This window comes from Sinocyclocheilus rhinocerous, unplaced genomic scaffold (assembly GCF_001515625.1).
Source record: "Sinocyclocheilus rhinocerous isolate Xijiao unplaced genomic scaffold, SAMN03320098_v1.1 scaffold615, whole genome shotgun sequence".
In the NCBI taxonomy this organism is placed as follows: domain Eukaryota; kingdom Metazoa; phylum Chordata; class Actinopteri; order Cypriniformes; family Cyprinidae; genus Sinocyclocheilus; species Sinocyclocheilus rhinocerous.
In genome coordinates, this window is record NW_015631049.1 from 2,087,570 (window position 1) to 2,109,088 (window position 21,519).

General features: G+C 36.7%; 1 protein-coding gene and 1 pseudogene across 1 annotated transcript; one reads left to right on the plus strand and one right to left on the minus strand.

Moving 5' to 3' along the window:
* The first annotated feature begins 505 nt into the window (after positions 1-505).
* Positions 506-7,772, plus strand: LOC107741243 (BTB/POZ domain-containing adapter for CUL3-mediated RhoA degradation protein 3). Its single transcript, XM_016553926.1, has 7 exons — positions 506-654; positions 1,434-1,647; positions 1,765-1,934; positions 4,264-4,350; positions 4,441-4,493; positions 4,583-4,778; positions 6,074-7,772. The coding sequence occupies exons 1-7, from the start codon at positions 652-654 to the stop codon at positions 6,290-6,292; spliced, it is 942 nt and encodes a 313-aa protein (XP_016409412.1). The 5' UTR covers positions 506-651; the 3' UTR covers positions 6,293-7,772.
* A 110-nt stretch (positions 7,773-7,882) lies between these two features.
* Positions 7,883-19,985, minus strand: LOC107741303 (unconventional myosin-Ih-like; annotated as a pseudogene).
* Between the last annotated feature and the right edge of the window lie 1,534 nt (positions 19,986-21,519).

Below are 21,519 nucleotides of genomic sequence, written 5' to 3' on the forward strand. Positions count from 1 at the left end.
GTTGAAGCGGTATTAGATCTAACTGGTTAATTCGAGGTTTGGGACAGCAGAGGGCTGGTATTTTGTACTTAGCGGAACTATTTGTGATACAGCTTGTCTTCTGTTGATGTACATATATTGAATATTTGAACATGTATTGGACATGCAATTCACCAACAATAAAAAAAAAAACCCAACAAAATGTCAAAATTTTAAATTATTTGTTTATGATTTTCAAAATTAGTACCAAATTATTTTTTTGTTTTTAGTTGTGATATGTTTTTTTTTTTTTTTTTGTGATATGTATTTTTGATATTTGGAGATACAGTATAACCTAAACATATGTATCCAAAAACATTTCATTTACGGTATCTAAAAAGTGCCTGTGACCTGATGTCAACACTACATCACAGTGTTGCACTAATATTGGAAACTGAATCAGAAACAAAGTTCGTTGTATGAATCAGTTTTGTTAAATATAGTACCCCCAGCACTCAAAAAAATAAGTGTATAGTTACAATCACAGGAAGTGTGAAAATGAAATGACAGGACATTGGACAGGTGGAGTTACTTCCCATCTACCGCGCGACCCCTGCACGAGTCCGGGTTGCGACCGGAAGTGATCTAATTCCATACCCGTTCCAAGAGGCCCGAAAGAATCGGGGGATTTCTATGGTAAATAATGACATTTGTCTGTTATTTCGTCTAATTTATACGCTTCTAAAGGTGTATATTTTAAGTAGTATTTATTGCGGCGTGTACTTAGCTTTTTTTTTTGTAAGTTCTTGTTTATTTCCTTAAAGGAATTGAGAGAACAAGATGGTGTGCTAGTTTAGCGCTTTAGCTCATGTAACGTAGTTATACGTTTCTTATGAGTAACTTTAAATTAAATAATTGATTTTCTTCGTATTCAGTTACGAATCATGTATATACATAAAACAAATATACAGGAATAAAATGAGTCAAATCTATTGGCTTTGAGTAAAAAACATCATAGCAGGTTTTGGTGTGACGTCATTAAAACGGTCTCATTATCCTGTGTGAACGGGTTTCTGATTGAATGAGAGATGAGTTATCATGATTTAATGTTTTACTATCTATCAATTTGTCAATGTGTTGCATTTGAGAGAATTTAAGAGACTTCCGGTAATGTTAGAACTAAATGAAATGCACCGCCCCACCTCCTGAAACTCTTGAAAACTTGCATAACTTTTTTTAATCTTTGATATTTAGAACAAACTTTTTTTAAATTTATTATCTAAATAAATTTACCATTTACCCTCACTGTATTCATACACATTTCATAATACTAAAAATTATAGGGTGGTGTGTGTGTATATTTGCAGTATAGATGCATACGTACACTGTTAATCCCCTAAGAGAAACTAAATATATTATATATTTTGAGTGTCCTGCGATTTCAAACCTCTTATGTCACTATGTGTGATTTTCAGGAAGAGATGTCAGGAGAAAGTGTGGTGAGCTCTGCTGTGCCGGCAGCTACAACACGGACCACCTCCTTCAAGGGGTCCAGTCCCAGTTCCAAATATGTGAAGCTGAATGTCGGGGGAGCGCTGTACTACACCACTATGCAGACCCTGACCAAGCAGGACACCATGCTGAAGGCCATGTTTAGTGGCCGTATGGAGGTCCTTACAGATAGTGAAGGTAGATTTACTGTAATACTACTGAAGAAGCATTCACGTAATATTATGAACCATATCGATACAAATGTGTGCTTCTGCAGTGCCCAAGTCAGACTTTTCACCTCTGATCTTTCTCCAGGCTGGATTCTGATTGACAGGTGCGGGAAGCACTTTGGGACCATTCTGAACTACCTGAGAGACGGAGTCGTCCCGTTACCTGAGAGCCGGAGGGAGACGGAGGAGTTACTGGCAGAGGCAAAGTATTACCTGGTGCAGGGCCTGGTGGATGAGTGTCAGGCGGCATTACAGGTAGAGTACATTCAAACGGATAGTTCACCCAAAAGTGAAAATTCTGTCATCATTTACTTCTTGTTCCAAACCCATTTTTGTTCATCTTTAAAATGCAAATGAAAATGTTTTTATGAAACCTGAGAGATTTCTATAGCTCCATTTATTAGGAGTGTAACAATAGCTCAATCAAATGGCAGTTCAAAGTATCGATGCAATGCGTAAAAAAAAAAATATATATAGATTTATAGAATCGAAATATAGATAGAAATATCTGTCTATCTATCTATCTATCTATCTATCTTTATAAATCTTATTAAAGGGGTCATATGATGTTGCTAAAAAGAACATTATTTTGTGTATTTGTATATATATAGATTTATAGAATCGAAATATAGATAGAAATATCTGTCTATCTATCTATCTATCTATCTTTATAAATCTTATTAAAGGGGTCATATGATGTTGCTAAAAAGAACATTATTTTGTGTATTTGGGCCTAGCGTGAGCGAAAGCCCTGGCTTAGCCTGAGCTGAAGCCGGGCAAGAGTGAGCTGAGGCGGCGGGGTCGAGAACGGCGGTCCCGGCGAAGGAGCGGTGAAAGCCGATCCGGCCAGCCACAGCGCGAAGTTGATGTAATCCCTCAGCGACCAGCAGGGATCAGCTCTAGGCATGACGAAGCGGATATCGTCCTCTTTTGGAAGACCAAACAAAGTAGTTTTGCTTTCACAAGGAAGCACACAGCGTCTTCACGACATGGCTGCAGTGTCAACAATACTACAGCGAGAATAAAAGTTACTCCTTCTTTCTTTGCGTGAACATTTGGGCGGTGTTATGCAAATCTTCCCACATAGTGACCTAGATATGTTGGGGCGTGTTAGAACGAGCCGTTTTAGGTAGGCGTGGTTGACTCTTAACTTTTATAAAGAATATCTCTTTGGATTTGAGACTTTAGTCTTTGCAACTTTACAGATCTTCTTTATGCACCAAGAGCTTGTAACACTTCAAAGAGAAAGGAAAAATTGAAATTGCATCATATGACCCTTTTAAATATACTAGAGATATACCAGAAATATACTAGACTTGTCTGACTTTTATATAAAGATATAATTGTCATAGAGCAGTCATCAAATATTTGGCAAGTTTTAACAACTTCATTTTTTTAATTTTTTTAATTTATATATGATAAATAATAGATAGATGTTTATATTTTCTATCCAGTGTTCAAAATATGGAACTATGGCAGTGGGCGTATCGTTTTCGACACGTGCTGAACACGGTAGACCAGTTACAACAGACTAGGCTCACAGAAAGGAGGGGTTTAGAGAGACTGAATCTTAGAACTGCTTCGAACGAATCGTTGGAAAATGAGGTGATATTAAATGCATATTTTGAGAAAATAAAAGCATTTTTTGACCTTGCATGCATGTAAACCTATTGTAGGGTACTCCCAAAACAATATTAGGAACCTTAAAAATGGCATAATAGGGGCACTTGAATTATTTTTCTATATATTATTTAAAAACGAAAGTGTATTTTTATTGTTGTGGATGTCCCAACTGGGATACAGGATTTGCAATTTTCAGAGAGTTCAGTTATAAATGTTTGTATTGTATTTTGGTTGCATTTGTGCGTTAATGAAAATGTAAATGGTTGTGTACAATAGGCTTAAATATGCCTAAAAATATTATAGCGTAATAATATCAATATATTGATATCATCAAATCATCAAATATCATATCACTGACTAAGAGAATCAATTTCATTTATTCACAATCACATATAAAAACTGATCAACACGCATATATAGAGCACACCAGATATGATAAACAGAAGCTCAACTCTATGTGCATGATGCACAAGTACAAACCTCACTGGTTCTTGCAGAAGCTCAAATGTACTTGTGTGACACATGAGAATGAACCTCGTTGGTTTCTGTGCATCAAGCAAGCACATTTGAGCTTCCATTTACCATTTTTGATGTTCTTAATGTATGTGTTTATATGTGAATAAAAGTCTAAATTAAATGTTCATCATCATATATAAAGTGATTGTGTCTTTTCAGAAGACTTGGATTAAACCACCCAATTCTTTTTGAAACTTTTTGAAGCGTCACATTTTTGATGTAACTTAACTTGTGTTCTGAAGCAGAACAAAATTTTTATGATTTTGGAACATGATGAGATGAGGGGAAGGGGGGGTGGTGAATTATGACAGAATTTCCATTTTTGGCTATCCCTTTAATTAAGCATATTATGTTTAAGAAAAGATATATATATATATTTTTAATAAATTATATATTTTTGAATTTAGACTTACATTCTGCATTTCTGATTTACAAATGTTTTCAGAACAAAGATGCATACGAACCATTCTGTAAAGTTCCACTGGTGACATCATCTAAGGAGGAACAGAGGCTCATTGCCACTGCTAATAAGGTACAAATGCTTTATCATGTCAATTTCAGAGAAATACAATATTCTTTCACTGAGAACAGAACCTTGACTTGTCTTTCTGTTTATTTGCAGCCTACAGTCAAACTGCTGTACAACAGGAGCAACAATAAATATTCATATACAAGGTAAATGTTTAATTTGCTTATAAGGTATGGGTTGTTGGGAAGTTTACTGTTGAGCTTTTACCTGATCACTTTGCTCTTTCTCTTTGTAGCAACTCTGATGACAATATGTTGAAGAACATTGAGCTGTTTGACAAGCTGTCTCTGAGGTTCAATGGCCGAGTGCTCTTTATCAAGGATGTGATTGGTGATGAGATTTGTTGCTGGTCCTTTTACGGCCAGGGCAGGAAGATTGCAGAGGTGTGCTGCACATCAATAGTCTACGCTACTGAGAAGAAGCAGACAAAGGTAAAGGGTGACCTGTCTGTCACATGGTTAAAATCAATACAGTCTAGCATCTTTTTATACAGTCTAGCATCTTCTATTTTTTCGAAACATGAAATCTCTTATTTCTGGGTTTCTGCTGGTCTTAAAAGGTATTAATTTGCCCTTTTACAAATTAAGCAGTCTTAGTCACAGTATTAAATGTTGCATGCACTGCAAAAACTACATCTATACCTCAGTATTTTTTTTTTTTTTTCAATTCAAATATCTAATGGGTTTATACATAATAAGAAATTTAAGTGAGGTTAAGATTAAAAGAAGACTGCTTATGTCATGTTATGTTATGATTCTCAAGTAAATGTATCTTGATTTAAAAAACTTTAGACATTTGCATTGGAAATTATAGCTTTTTTGCAATGTTATCATAAGGTAGAGTAAAGGGGTTTTATGTAAAATAAATAAAAAGTAATGTATTTCTGTCAAAAGTTAAATTATCAAACTTGGCAGTATTGAAACTTAGTAATAAATTACTATAAAGTGAAGTGAAGTGACGTGACACGTGGCCAAGTATGGTGACCCATACTCGGAATTAGTGCTCTGCATTTATCCCATCCAAAGTGAACACACACACACCGTGAACACACACCTGGAGCAGTGGGCAGTCATTTTTGCTGCGGCGCCCGAGGAGCAGTTGAGGGTTCGGTGCCTTGCTCAAGAGCACCTCAGTCGTGGTATTGAAGGTGGGAGAGAGCGCTGTACATTCACTCCCCCCACCTACAATCCCTGCCGGTACGAGACTCGAACCCGCAACCTTTGGGTTACGAGTCCGACTCTCTAACCATTAGGCCACGACTTCCCCAATAATAATAAGTAATACAACTCATCGAGTGCCCCCAGGATTTTACATTTAGATATTGATGTATTGTTCTGTTCCCTTCGATTTATTCATTACATTTTCTTTCTTGGTCTTAAAGTCTCAAATTGACCGTCACAAAACATGCAGAATCCCCAAAGCAGAGTTATCTTGTAGATGGCAGTTCTTTGTCCTAAAAGCTTGTCCTAAATCAGTGATGGGCAAACTTGGCCCTTCCAGGCCACTTTCCTGCAGAGATTTGATCCAACCCTGATAAAACTCACCTGCATATAGCCTTCTAGTAGTCTTGAAGACAATGATTAGCTGGTTCAGGTGTGTTTGATTAGGGTTGGAGCTAAACTCTGAAGGAAAGTGGCCTGGAATGGCCAAGTTTGCCCACCCCTGTCCTAAATGCTTCTGATAAGTTTATATCACACACTTTTTTTATTTCCTCCCTCCATAACAGGTTGAGTTCCCAGAGGCTCGCATCTATGAAGAGACCCTCAACATCTTGCTCTATGAGTCTCAAGATGGCCGCGGACCTGACAATGCACTGCTGGAGGCCACAGGTGGCGCTGCAGGTCGTTCCCACCACATCGATGAGGATGAAGAGAGGGAGCGCATTGAAAGAGTGCGGAGGATCCATATCAAGCGCCCTGATGACCGCACTCACCACCACCAGTGACTCCACAGTTTCTCCTCTTTTCAGTGCCTTAACAACTACCTACCAGCGCTTCAGTTACACCACTCTATTTGCACACAGACACGTCAGTTAAGTTTATCCCGAGTCTTCTTCTTTAAAGAGAATCGAATACTCACAGAATCGCTAGTATTGATAATGTTATATGAATATAGCATATAGGGCAATGCAGCATTGACCTCAAACCTCAGTTGTGCACTTTTGAGGACCTCACTAAAAAGATACTATGATGGTGTAAATGTAAACCGAAGTGCACAACGGATGGTTAGTATTACTGCATTCATGACATTCCCTGAACATTTTGCCCTATTTGCTAATCATAAAGCAAATTCTAATGAATATATCAAGTCGATCAGGTAAACTATCATTTAATTGTAGTTTTGCAGCGAATGGATATTTTCCAGATTTGGTTGTCAGCCGTAGTATTTTTGTAGTTGATATTATTTACCTTTTTTTTTTTTGAGTGAAGACTGTAGGGTTCCTGGTGCCTTATAGGTTAATACTGGTCTGTTTTGAGAGATTTTTTGTTGTGTATTGTGTGATAGACATTAGATTTTTGTGGCTTTTGAGTTTAGTTTATCCCTCTTTTCTTGTTTATTTTGTTTGCTTTGTCGCTTTGAACTGAAGTGTTGGAGCCAGGATTTCACAGTGCTGATAGTGTGTCTTACTGAGATTTGATTTGAGATTCAAGTGAAAGTGTGGGTGTGGTTTAACAGTCAAGTGATCAGTGAATTCAGTGAAGGAGGATATTATTATTGCCTTATGAGAAGCATTCAATCCATAACTCCCCTATTTTTACAGTCATTAGAGAAGAGTGTCATACAAATTATTAATCTGTCAATTTTCATTTTATTATGCTTGTGCAAAAACATTTATGTAAGCTGTCACTTGATTGTATGTGCTGGATTTTTTTTGAGAGGTCTGTATGAGTTTGGCCAATAGAGGGTAGTATAGTGTTATGGTGTTTTCACTCGTACATGAGGAGGCACTTTTAGATAATCAAAGCCAGTAATTTGTGAAGTTTAGCTACAATCACTAAAAAAGATTATGCTATTAAATACCTTTCCACTGCACTGTATTAAATTCCATCAAGTTAATTACGCTTCTGGGTTTTGTAAGTGATCGCATACAAGTAAAGAAACTGAGATGTAGTCAGAAGCGTTCGGATGTAACTTATATCGCTAATTGAGTGTAATCAGAGACTGGACCACGTCAAAGAAGCTCCAGGAAGTACGAGAGTACGGGCTCTCCTCTGCTGCAGACAGCTGGTTTGTGATCATTAGTTTTATTAAAGGTATATTTAAAAAAAAAAAAAAATTAAATCTGTAATACTGTAGACAAGTTTGTACAGACGTGCACATGAATACAAATGTTTTACATACAAATTATTTATACACACATTATAACAAATAAAGATTTCTACAAATTTTGTAGATCAAACTGCGCATTTGCTTTATTTTATTTCTGTGGTTTGCATGCATTTGTATAAAACAATATTATAAATATGGCTCATCAACAAAGCATGAACATGACCAAATAAAATATTCAATTTACAAGAAATGTGATCAAGTAACAACGGTAACCTGGAGGGCAGCATTTATGAAAACAAAATATATTTTTTAAAATAACTATTTAGCTGTAACTTTCCATTTGTACGCAGCGTGCTTCTTTCAATCTCCATATACTGAGCACTGCGTGGTCTGTTTAATTATGTGCATGTCACAGTTTGGGATAGGATGATTGAGGAAAATATCTTCCATAAGGGTTTCCCTCATGAAATATACACAGACTTGGTGACCTCCTTTGGATCACCGAGACTTCATCCGCGGAGCCACCTTTGATAATGAAAGAGTCTTGAGTACTGGAGCAATATTGTTAAATTAAGCAGAAATACGAAAATAGCCGCTTACCACCATCAGATGTCCATTTTTGCCTTTATAAATCATAGGCTCTTGGCCAGTACTGAAGTCCACACCGCCCTCCTTGCCTGTCTGGATCTCAAACTTTATGCTGTGAGAAGATCAAATGTTAACATGTGTCCAAATGAACAGTTGGAAACAGGTTGGAAAATAAGTGATGTTGGCCTTTTTACCTTCCCTGAACAACCTTGATGTTATTCTGCTTGTTTGCAATCATAGCCAGTTTGGTCAAAGCTTCAAACAGGTGGTCACACTGAAGTACCATGTCCCCCTCAGATAAAAGAAACTATGTTAGTACTTGGAAATGATGTATGGATTTGTGTAACATTGTATTGTGAAATAATTTAGAGATTACCTAAAGGCCATCGGCCATGACATAATAGTGTTACTAGCGTGAAGCCTGGTTTGCTCACCTTCTGTTTTGGATCATTCAAGGCAACGTGGAGGATCATCACAGAGTCACCCAGATTACTGAGAGAAGCACCTGTGTACACAAGATAAATTCACTGTGGACCCGGTTCTCTCTGTTTTGCAAATAAATGTTACAATAAAACACATACACTATCATTTAAAAGTTTGGGGTCTGTACGTTTTTTTTAAGAAATAAATAGTTCTATTTAGCAAGGATGGATTAAATTGATCAAAAGTGTCAGTAAATACATTTGTAATGTTACAAAATATTTATATTGCAAAGAAATGCTGTTCTTTTGAACTCTATGCATCAAGGAAACCTAAAAAAATGTATCACAAAAATATTAAGCAGCACAAGTGTTTTCAACTTTGATAATAATAGATGTTTCCTGAGCACCAGATCCGAATATTAGAATGATTTCTGAAGGATCATGTGACACTAAGGACTGGAGTAATGGCTGCTGAAAATTCAGCTTTATTTAGTTATTTATAAAATGTTATTTATATAGTTGTAGTTATTTTAAAATGTAATATTACAGTTTTTCTGTATTTTTAATCGAATAAGTGCAGCCTCGGTAAGCATAAGAGGCTTCTTTCAAAAACATTTAAAAATCTTACTGATCCCAATGTTCTCAATAGGGAAAAGTTGTAGTTGTTCTCAGTAGTGTAAAATTGTACTTTTAGGGGTACAACATGCCCTCAAAAGTACACCTTTCTACCTACCTCTAAAGGGTGCATATTGGTACCTTGGGAGTACATTGTAGTCCCTTAAGGTACTAATATGCACCCTTTAGGGGTAAATATGGTACAAAGTTGTACCTTTGAGGATACTGCCCCGGTGAAAATCTTGAGGAATGCTACAGGGGAATAATTAAAAGGAGACATCTTTAAAAGTGCTGTAATGAACTTTTACTTCACTGAGTGACTACACATATTATCTACCCCTTGAGACCCACCTTTTAGAGAAACATAGTCTACTCTCTGCTTGATCTTAGCTTCTTCTACCAGGTATACAGCAGCCTGAGTGAGAATAAGTTGCCTTGGTCTGGGTTTAAATCCATTTCTGTCATACTTCACCACAGGAACGCTGTACTGCAGAGAGAGAACGTGTGTTTAGGTGACATTGAAAACAGGCTCTTTTTCTATTATGCATGACTGACAATTGGGCCTCATCCATTAGAAAGATTCTTATTACCTTGATACGTTCATGTCGTATAGTCTGAAGAACCCTCATATTGATGTCTTGTTCATCTGGTGAATGAAAGGAAGTGCATAAGACACACAAAAGGATCTGTGCTAAACTAATTGCTGTTTTTGTAAACTGTACTGACTGATTCTAGTGTCCACAAAAGGAACAGCAACGCTCGAAGGGTAGCTGTCCTTCTTTCCCTTAAAGATGCCACTGGTTACTACTTTTTGTTGCAGCTGTGAAAAGACATAGCATTCAGTCTTCATTGTCATTATCAGCCAACATTTAAACATGGCGAAATTAGCTGAAACTGTATTTTAAGACACAAAAGCATGTGACAACAGTGATAGTGACCTGTGCTTTTTTTTGTGGCGTAATTCCCCGCACATACTTCCTCACCATCATCCGTGTGTGCAGCTGTCGCAGAATCTCTGAGGTCTACAAATACAACAGCATCAAAGGCATTCCCAATTTAAAATAATACTGCACATGAACGTTTGCAACGCATACAGTGGCCTCACAAAGTATACGGACAATTAAGCCCTTAAAATTGAAGTTAAGGTTAAGCGGCAATTGTTTTGACGCCACTTTTAATGCAATGAAATTCATACAATTAAGTGTGGCTGAAGTACTTTAGGCTTAGCGCATCTGTTTAGCTGTGCACTCCCTGGTTGAGCATTGTTTCTGCACTGTGTTGAACTGATCGCACTGCATTTTTTTTTATTTCTCTCTTTTTGTGTTTTTACGTATGCCTCCTCCTTTTAATATAGATCTTATTTTAATTGATCAATTTCATAAATGTTTTTTTTTTACCTTTTTTATTTTTGTATTGTTTTTTAATTTCACAATTCAGATTAAAGGAGATTGTATATTTAGATATCATGTGAGTTGTCAAAGAAGCAGTTTATTTTATTTTATTTTATTTTAATGGATATTTCATTTGTTTGTTTCAGTCATCTTGATTTAAAATAGCAATAGTAGGCTATACGTACTGATTCAGTATTTCATAGAAATTAATTTTATAAATACTGTGTGTATTGGAAGTATGGAAATAATTCCTTGATCACATACAAATTTTGCAGTATCGATTAATTAATTGATTGATTGATTTATTGATTGATTAATTGATTAATTAATTTAGTTAACATTTCACATTATGCTGTGATAAACGGCATAGTTTGGAAATTAAAAAAAAAAACATTGATTTATTTTGTGTCTATTTGGCATCCAAATGCCAGTACAATCTTTAAATTAAAAATTACTTCTGGTTTCATATGTCATAACAATGGAAAGTCAAGAGCATTGCATATACAGTGCATTACAGTAATGCTCTTTTTTATTTATTTTATTTTATTTATCTAGATTATTAGTGGTGGCACTACCCACAACACAATGTGTGCAACTTCCATTTAATCTTAAAAAAAATAACCATCCTTACTTAGATCTTATTTTAATTGATCAATTTCATAAATGTTTTTTTTTTTACCTTTTTTATTTTTGTATTGTTTTTTTATTGCTTTTGATTTTTTATGTATTCTTTTTATGACTAACATTTTTATGATTTTTTTATGTAAACCACTTAGAACACCATTGTGTATGAAATGTGCTATATAAATAAATTTGCCTTGCCGTAAGTGTTCAAACATTTTGGGGCCACTGTTGAATACCTCAGAATTTCTGAATACCTCTGTCATGACTGGGGGAGGTGTCAGCCATGTGGTCTTGTCCAGGACAGTCTTTGGTAAGTTGTTTTTTAGTCTATTTAGGTAGCTCTGTCGAACGAAGGCCAGGTATTCAGAGTTGTCAGTAGTTTTTGCCTCACGTCGTGTGATGTAACCCTTAATAAACCTGCATGGATAAAAATCATGTCATAAAGGGAATGCCATCTCATCCCTTAAAAGGATAGTTCACCCCAAAATAAAAGGTGAGTAAATGATGACAGAATTTTCATTTTGGGGTGAACTATCCCTTTAAATTAAAGGGTATACACCTGGTAAATAAAATGTATTAATATTTACAAAAAAAAAACTAAAATTACATTAACTAATATTACTAACTGTTTAATGATTTTTACAGCCCAGGCTCTGCGGTCTCTCTCTTTGCGTGCCTGCACTCCTCTCCAACACGTCTCAATTTTTGTAGCTAAATGTTGGCAAAAAAATAAAAAATAAAGATGTAAATAGCACATATATGTATGCTATAATAAATATACTTTATGTTGCAATGAAGTATCATAATATTATGTAATATAACATAAATATCGGTTATAAAAAACCATTGAATCAATAAATACTGTTATTTACCAGCCTCTTTCTGTTTTCGAAACTCTCCTTTGGTTCTGTAACCTTTGTATTTGGCCTGTATTCTTGAAGCTGTAAAAGCAACATTAACACATGCTTACAATACAAGAAAGAAATTTAAAATGTCTCTTTTGAGTTCTTTTTTTGCTTACCCAGTTCATGTTTGCAGATTTCAAAGGCATCTTCTGTGGCAAAAAGTGTCCTGGCATATCGTATGAATATCTTTGTCCTTTGAATATGACAGAATATGAAGAGTAGTTCAGGTTTGTGTGGTGAGAAAACAGATGCTAATTTTTCAGTATTAAGTTGTGAAGTTGAAAGCCTGAAACCACTCACTTGCCCATTTTATACTCATCAGGCTGGTAGCCCAGATGTTGCACAAGTTCTTCCACCCCATCTGCAGGTACACCTTTCCAGTGGGGCCAAGTGGCAGGACAAAGAGCTTTATACCTTTGAAATGTTGCATTAGATGAGCATTTTGAGTCTATGAAGTGTATTTAAAAGTTAACAGCTTTCACATCTGAGTATGTGATGGTATCAAATGCCAGTATACCTCTTGAGAAAAACCTCATATCTACGTCGATATGCAAATCCAGCTCGTCTGACCCTCAGATGCTCCATTAACCCCAGATATTTCACCTGGTGCCTAACCAAAACTTCATCAAACTTGCCTGTGATGAAAAGAGAGAATAAACAGAGTAAAAAAAAACATATTTCTACTTTACCAGAATTAAAAAATCTACTTGCACACAAAAATAAACAAATATGTGCTTCTGTCAACACTGCACTGGCTCCCTATTAAACTTCGTATAGATTATTAGTGGTGGCACTACCCACAACACAATGTGTGCAACTTCCATTTAATCTTAAAAAAAATAACCATCCTTACTAGCTTATGAAAACAACTTTCTGTACTGTAATTGAGTATTTCAGTATTTTAACACAGCAATGGACTCACTGTCTCAGGTCTTCTCCTACTGTCTCCCTCAGTGGCTGGAAAGCACTGCTGTATTATCGGGTTCTTTGACAGGCGTATCACCTGTTGGTTACACACACACAGACATGCAGATATATAAGAAACACACATGCGTGTACACGTTTACTACCATTAACTCTTGTAGGACCAAAAATAATGGAAAGGAAATAATTAAGTGGCTTTTATGAGCCAATTTCCTTTCATCCACCCTGACCAGCATTATCCTTTATTGCCTTTAAATTAAAGGGTATACACCTGGTAAATAAAATGTATTAATATTTACAAAAAAAAAACTAAAATTACATTAACTAATATTACTAACTGTTTAATGATTTTTACAGCCCAGGCTCTGCGGTCTCTCTCTTTGCGTGCCTGCACTCCTCTCCAACACGTCTCAATTTTTGTAGCTAAATGTTGGCAAAAAAATAAAAAATAAAGATGTAAATAGCACATATATGTATGCTATAATAAATATACTTTATGTTGCAATGAAGTATCATAATATTATGTAATATAACATAAATATCGGTTATAAAAAACCATTGAATCAATAAATACTGTTATTTACCAGCCTCTTTCTGTTTTCGAAACTCTCCTTTGGTTCTGTAACCTTTGTATTTGGCCTGTATTCTTGAAGCTGTAAAAGCAACATTAACACATGCTTACAATACAAGAAAGAAATTTAAAATGTCTCTTTTGAGTTCTTTTTTTGCTTACCCAGTTCATGTTTGCAGATTTCAAAGGCATCTTCTGTGGCAAAAAGTGTCCTGGCATATCGTATGAATATCTTTGTCCTTTGAATATGACAGAATATGAAGAGTAGTTCAGGTTTGTGTGGTGAGAAAACAGATGCTAATTTTTCAGTATTAAGTTGTGAAGTTGAAAGCCTGAAACCACTCACTTGCCCATTTTATACTCATCAGGCTGGTAGCCCAGATGTTGCACAAGTTCTTCCACCCCATCTGCAGGTACACCTTTCCAGTGGGGCCAAGTGGCAGGACAAAGAGCTTTATACCTTTGAAATGTTGCATTAGATGAGCATTTTGAGTCTATGAAGTGTATTTAAAAGTTAACAGCTTTCACATCTGAGTATGTGATGGTATCAAATGCCAGTATACCTCTTGAGAAAAACCTCATATCTACGTCGATATGCAAATCCAGCTCGTCTGACCCTCAGATGCTCCATTAACCCCAGATATTTCACCTGGTGCCTAACCAAAACTTCATCAAACTTGCCTGTGATGAAAAGAGAGAATAAACAGAGTAAAAAAAAACATATTTCTACTTTACCAGAATTAAAAAATCTACTTGCACACAAAAATAAACAAATATGTGCTTCTGTCAACACTGCACTGGCTCCCTATTAAACTTCGTATAGATTTTTAAATCCTGCTAATTACTTATAAAGCCCTGAATGGTTTAGCACCTCAGTACTTGAGCAAGCTCTTATCGTATTATAGTCCTCCACATCCGCTGCACTCTCTAAACTCTGGCAATTTGATAATACCTAGAATATCAAAATCAACTGCGGGTGGCAGATCCTTTTCCTATTTAGTGCCCAAACTCAGGAATAATCTACCTAACACTGTTCGGGAGGCAGACACACTCTGTCAGTTTAAATCTAGATTAAAGACCCATCTCTTTAACCTGCCTTACACATAACACACTTACATATTTCTATTACTCAAATCCTTTACAAAACAATGTGTGCAACTTCCATTTAATCTTAAAAAAAATAACCATCCTTACTAGCTTATGAAAACAACTTTCTGTATTGTAATTGAGTATTTCAGTATTTTAACACAGCAATGGACTCACTGTCTCAGGTCTTCTCCTACTGTCTCCCTCAGTGGCTGGAAAGCACTGCTGTATTATCGGGTTCTTTGACAGGCGTATCACCTGTTGGTTACACACACACAGACATGCAGATATATAAGAAACACACATGCGTGTACACGTTTACTACCATTAACTCTTGTAGGACCAAAAATAATGGAAAGGAAATAATTAAGTGGCTTTTATGAGCCAATTTCCTTTCATCCACCCTGACCAGCATTATCCTTTATTGTACACCCAGTGCACTTACGTCTTTGATGTTCTTGTACAAAAGATCATTGTTTTTGTCAATGAATCCTATTGAAAAAGAATAGATCATAAAAAATAAAAGGTTGTGAAAGCCAGAAAACATGTTTCCGAGGTTTACTGACATCTGAAATGTGTTTTTTGTGCGTCTTCTCTTACCCACAACGCAGTAGGTCACCTCCCCTGCATAATGAAGAAGACGAAAATCTCCTCTCTCCAGAGACTTGCGAGTCTTTTTATCAGCCAGTTTATGCCTTCAGTTCATAGAAGAGTAAAGGAAAGGGCTCTCATTAGACCACAATAAAAACAAGTCACTAAAAATGTCTGAATGAAGAGCAGAAGTCTTTTCATTCTATCCAAGTTTCCCTTGGATAGAGAAATATAGCAGGCACTCCATGTTAAACAATGTATAAAATTTACTTATGATGCTTAAAATCCACATCCATTACAATAATAATTTGAGTTTGTATATTTATTATCTGTACCGATAAAAAAAATAAATGCAAATTTGCACTGTATGTAATTAAGCACATACATTTGAATTTAATTTCATTCTTACTTCTCAAGTTTTTTGGATGCATGTTTTCTGGGAATCCTTCAACCTTGACATTGCTAGTACTATGGTCTATTAGTGAAGTACAATATCATGGAGGTTCTTGGCACTCAATCAGTAATTCAGGAACTTAATTTGTATTTGACCTGGATAAAGAGTGAGCAACACAACATCACTATCTCTCTCTCTCTCTCTCAGACTGCTGAGCACTTTCATCAGGGTGTCAGTCAATACAAGGCTTAAGAGAGACAATGTGGCCAAACCAGGGGGTGAATGCTTCAGTTTCAAATACAACAAGGTCTGACTGATTCTTCACCATCAGAGGCTTGTAGTGAAGAATCAAACTGCTGACAGTTTCTAGCAGTACTGAATCCATTCAAAGATACTTAAAGCAGAAGAACTCTTGTTTAGTGCCACATCATGATGATCAAACCCAAACTCACGTTACAAAGTGGGGATGATTGCCCATTTTCTCTTCAAGTTTATCAAGAAAAGTGAGATCCGTGGCATCACCCGGCCTCATACACTCCTCATCCTGAAATACCAAAAGACACAAAAAGTGCCAGAAATACCGAAAGACTCAAAAAGTGCCAGAGAATTATATCTATCTACAGTATGTCTCTTCAGTGTGTAAAGACAGTGTACTTATTATTCCATACCAACACAGAGATGATTCCTCTGTGCTTCTCTTCCACCAGATCACAGATGATTTTATTGTTGAAGAACTGCACCGGCTCCCACTGAAACACAGTGAGAGAAAAAGACCCTTATTCTCTTATTCAAGCGCAGCATATCATTCGATGATGATGCTTGAATGATGAATGATTGATTTGCTCTTACTCACCCCAATTCCTTCTGCTTCATATTCCTTACATATTTCTATTACTCAAATCCTTTAAAGGATTGTTAGGCTGCATTAATTAGGTCAACCTGAACTGGGAACACTTTCAATAACATACAATGTACTTGTTACATCGTAAGAAAAGTGGCATCTTCTCTAATATTAGTCTGTTTCTTTCTTATTCCGAGGTCACCGTAGCCACCAGATCCTGTCTGTATCCAGATCAGATGGTCACTGCAGTCACCCGGATCCCAGTGAGAGAAAAAGACCCTTATTCTCTTATTCAAGCGCAGCATATCATTCGATGATGATGCTTGAATGATGAATGATTGATTTGCTCTTACTCACCCCAATTCCTTCTGCTTCATATTCCTCCTGTTCAGCCTTCAGTGTCAACTGAATGAAGAGCTGCTGTAGCTTCTCATTGCAGTAGTTAATGCAAAACTGCTCAAAACTAAGCACACATAAAATCAACAAAAAATCTATAAGATCATGCACACAAATTATCTATATCTATCTATCTATCTATCTATCTATCTATCTGTCTGTCTGTCTGTCTGTCTGTCTGTCTGTCTGTCTGTCTGTCTGTCTGTGGACCTAGAGACAACCTCTACAGCCCTGAATTTCAGTGGAGACCAGGACAACTACATGAGCCCCAGAGACAGATCCCCAGTGAAGACCTTGTCTCCTAGACGGCCACCGGGACAAGACCAAGGAACCAGATGAGTCCTCTGCACAATCTAACTTCGCTGCAGCATGGATCAACCTGCTGGTTCGTCTTGGCGGAGGAGAACTGGCCCCCCGACTGAGCCTGGTTTCTCCCAAGGTTTTTTCTCCATTCTGTCACCGATGCAGTTTTGGTTCCTTGCCGCTGTCGCCTCTGGCTTGCTTAGTTGGGGACACTTAATTTCCAGCGTGCTGCTGTAGCTTCTCATTGCAGTAGTTAATGCAAAACTGCTCAAAACTAAGCACACATAAAATCAACAAAAAATCTATAAGATCATGCACACAAATTATCTATATCTATCTATCTATCTATCTATCTATCTATCTGTCTGTCTGTCTGTCTGTCTGTCTGTCTGTCTCATTTAATTCAAAACACATACCTGTTAACAGAGAATACCTCAAATCCATAGATGTCTAACAATCCGATGACTGTCTTCCTCTCAGAATCCTTTAAACAAAGAATGAAGAAAGTCAGTAAGTCATTTAGGTTTCCATGATAGTTTCTTCAAATCCATCTGGTAGAATTTAGTTACTGTAAAAGCAACAATATTTCCATTTCTTTGCAATGGAACAAACTGCATCCAGCAGCTTTCAAAGTAATTAATACCGGGAGATTTACAATGTACCCAAACAGTGGCCACAAATGGTAACTATCTGAAATTTTTTTCTGTTGTCCTCTTACTCTATTTTCCAGAGACTCATTGATCCTGTTGACCAGCCATGTGAAGGCACGGCCATAGATGGCTTTGGCCAGGGCATCTCTGGCATAGATAGCATGATCAACAGTAAATGGACTCAGAACCTGGAGGCCAGAAAGACAGTTGTCACCTGCTTCAAGAATAATTTTGGATAAAAAGACAGTACAACATTACATTACAAATTTATTTTACCTCCTCTGATTTGGCTTCAATCTTCCTGAATGTCAGAGCTTCATGAAGGACCTGTACATGGATCTCTAACAGCTGAATATCAACACAAAAGAGCAATGTTACTCAGTTATGTAATCACTTAGATTATGTCATTGTAAACTATTTTACATGATATATATATATATACTGTATATATATATATATATATATATCCTTAATCATGTTATATAGTATGTACTGTATATATAATAAACTGACCTTGGATACCCAGCGCAGTGCTGCATTAGTGTTTAGAGTAGCATAACCTTTAGTGTCTCCATCAAAGTGCACGTTCCCCAGATGAAGCACACTAGCTATAATCCCAAAGAGGTGCTGGGATATTAAAGACAAAATGTATCTGTTTATGATCAAAGATGGCAGCTTTCTTTATACTTGTACATCAGATCATTTATACACAAAAATTGCTCCTCTCCTTACCTCAATGTCATTAGCATCAAAGTCAATGACCGATAATGCATTTTTAACAGTTTTCCAGTCATCTTTGTCATTAATGGAGCTTACATTGGAACATTCTCCCTGTTAAGACAAAACAATTATTTATTCTACTTAGATTTCACAACTATCTTCTACTTATTTTGCACACCAGATTTAAAAATAGAAGTCATACCTGCACTAAATAACTATAACGTTTAGTGTCCTTCTCCAAGCCCAGGTGCCTCAGTAGGTCTTCCTCTCCTCCCTCCACCAGCTGGTAGAAAATATGAAAGTTTCTCTCACCGTGGTTTTGGTGAACCACTCTAGACTTTTCCAGCAGATAGCTGAGGATGTGGCCACCAACAGCATCTCCCTATGCATTAAACAAGCGTGAACCTTCTTTAACGTGTTATATTATTTAATGGGATGAAGTTAGTAAGGTATTTGTCAATACCTGGCAATCAAACTGGATGTCCATATATTTCCCAAAACGGCTGGAGTTGTCATTTTTCATCGTTTTTGCATTTCCAAAGGCCTAAATGCACATGTAATGAATGTAAAACATGCGTAGTGAATGGTCAGACACATGCTGAGAATATTATTGTTGGACTGACCTCTAGTACAGGGTTGGACATAAGCATGCGGTCTCTCACAGTGTCCATTAAGGTGGAACTAGGGCAGCTGACTGCATAGTACTGCAAGATCTTCTTGGAGGCCTCAGTTTTGCCTGCTCCACTCTCCCCAGATATCAAAATAAAGTTGTTGTTGGCTTCTGATAGCATGGTGTGGTAGACATTATCTGCTAATGCATATCTGAGAAGGACAAAAAAAGTTTTTTCCATTTTCTTTGCAAATGTCTAATTTACTGGTTTGGCAATGAAGGTAAGTTAAACACTTACATATGAGGGGGCAGCTCAAAGAAGTTCACTCCCATGTAGAGGTCCATTTGTTTCTTGGTGTAGATGTCCAGCTCTTTGTATGGGTTTACAGATATCAGCAATGTACCTATGTAAGTCTGAGAGTATAGAGACGTTTGACATGAACTTAATCACAATGAATATGTAAAAAGCAAATGAACCTTTGTTTTTGATATCTCACTCACATATATCAAATCCTCTGTGAAACGCTTCTTCAGATTGTCCAGGAAGGCTGTCTCACTGTTGTGGGCATCAAGAAGCACAAAGTCCTGGATGCCAACTCGGTCTCTGGCAATCAAGGCTCCCTCCAAGTCCAAATGACCCAGTTTAACCTTTCCTTTCTGCCAATCAGACAAGCACAACACTGACCATGACCCAATGCAATTTGTTTACACTGACCAAGTCTATAGGACTGTGTCATTCTGCAGTCATAAGGATCAAAAGCTTGTTAAGCAGTAAAACAGGTCTAAATATAAATTTCAGTCAAATAATCAGTGACTCATTTCCAAAGAAATATTGGCTATGGATGAGGCAGGGGTAACATGAAACTGGCTATTTATACTGCATTTTTTTTCAGCAATGAATATCAAGAGTAAAACTGAGCTGTCTAGTGACTTTTCATCCTTTCATTAATAGACTTGCTATCATGTTAAGATTGAAACCGAAAATCGGGGTCTAAGGTCTCTGATTGAGTCACAATCATCCAACCGCATAATCCCCTGCTGATGTTTAACTAAGTACTTTATAATGCTGTTCTCTATTGTAGAGGCTTTTGTAATGAGATATCATCTGCAATGAGTAGACCATGTTCCTGTCCCTATGACTGACAGCTTTGCTTTCTCTAAGAAACCTGTTTAAATAGCATGTTGTGATTGGATTTATTCCACCAACCGTATCAGATAGCATTCAGTACACCTTAAATACAGGCAGCCATATCTTCTAACTTGGCTCTGTGAGATACTTATGAAAGCCAAGAGTGCATGTTTTCACTATACCTGAAATATTCCCTGAGATACAGGTTTATTCAAAGCCAACATCAATAATAATGTGGGTTTAATCAATGGCATCTAGTCTCCAGTGTGTATCATTTACACAGGTCACAAGTGTGACCCTGTGTAAATGAACAGAATTGGATAAATAAAAAGAAAGAAAAGAAACTTTAGTCTATGATGTTAATACATAGAAGTCTTTGGTTTCTTGGGAACTCAGGAAGGGGTTTAGCGAAAAATTGAGCAATTTTCTGCAAAAACCACAATCCTCAACCCTAAGGATCAGAATTTGCTTCAGTTACTTCCTCAGTTCAGTGTTTGACATTGTATATTAATAAAGAGACCAGAGAAGTATATTTCTCAATATAAGAAAGAAACTTCCGAGGCATGCATTACTCCATTCCTTAAAATTGTGCATTTTTACATGCAAGATATTTTAGGATTTCCAGTGGACCAGCGGTAGAAATTTGCTGTAATTTGTCCTCTTCCCATTTTTTAGAACACAGGATATTTGACTTTCATATAGTGAATTAGAAGAAGAAACAGAAAAGGAAGAAAAAAAACTAAGTCTAATCTAACAACTAGAAGCCCCCAAAATCCTCTGCCCCCCTTTCACCCCCATAAACCTCATTAGCTCTGAAAGAGGCCAGTTTTTTTGTCCTGTAAATTCCAAAGACGATGGACAATGAAGAAGCTTTTAAAATGCAGTCTACATTCCATTACACATATTCTCTCTGCATATCCTTTCAAAATTTATTCATTAGAAAACATTTAATGTCACACCGAATTTCACACTGGGCAGTCCCAGGACAATAGATGAGATTTGGCCTATTTGGGCTGGTGTGGGCTAGTTGGTTGTAGAGGGGGAGGGGGCAAAGTAGCAGAAGAGGGAGAGAGAAAGAGGGAGATATGGAGGGAAGGAGGGACAGAGGAAGGGAGGGAGGGGGTTGCTTATATTTATCTGAT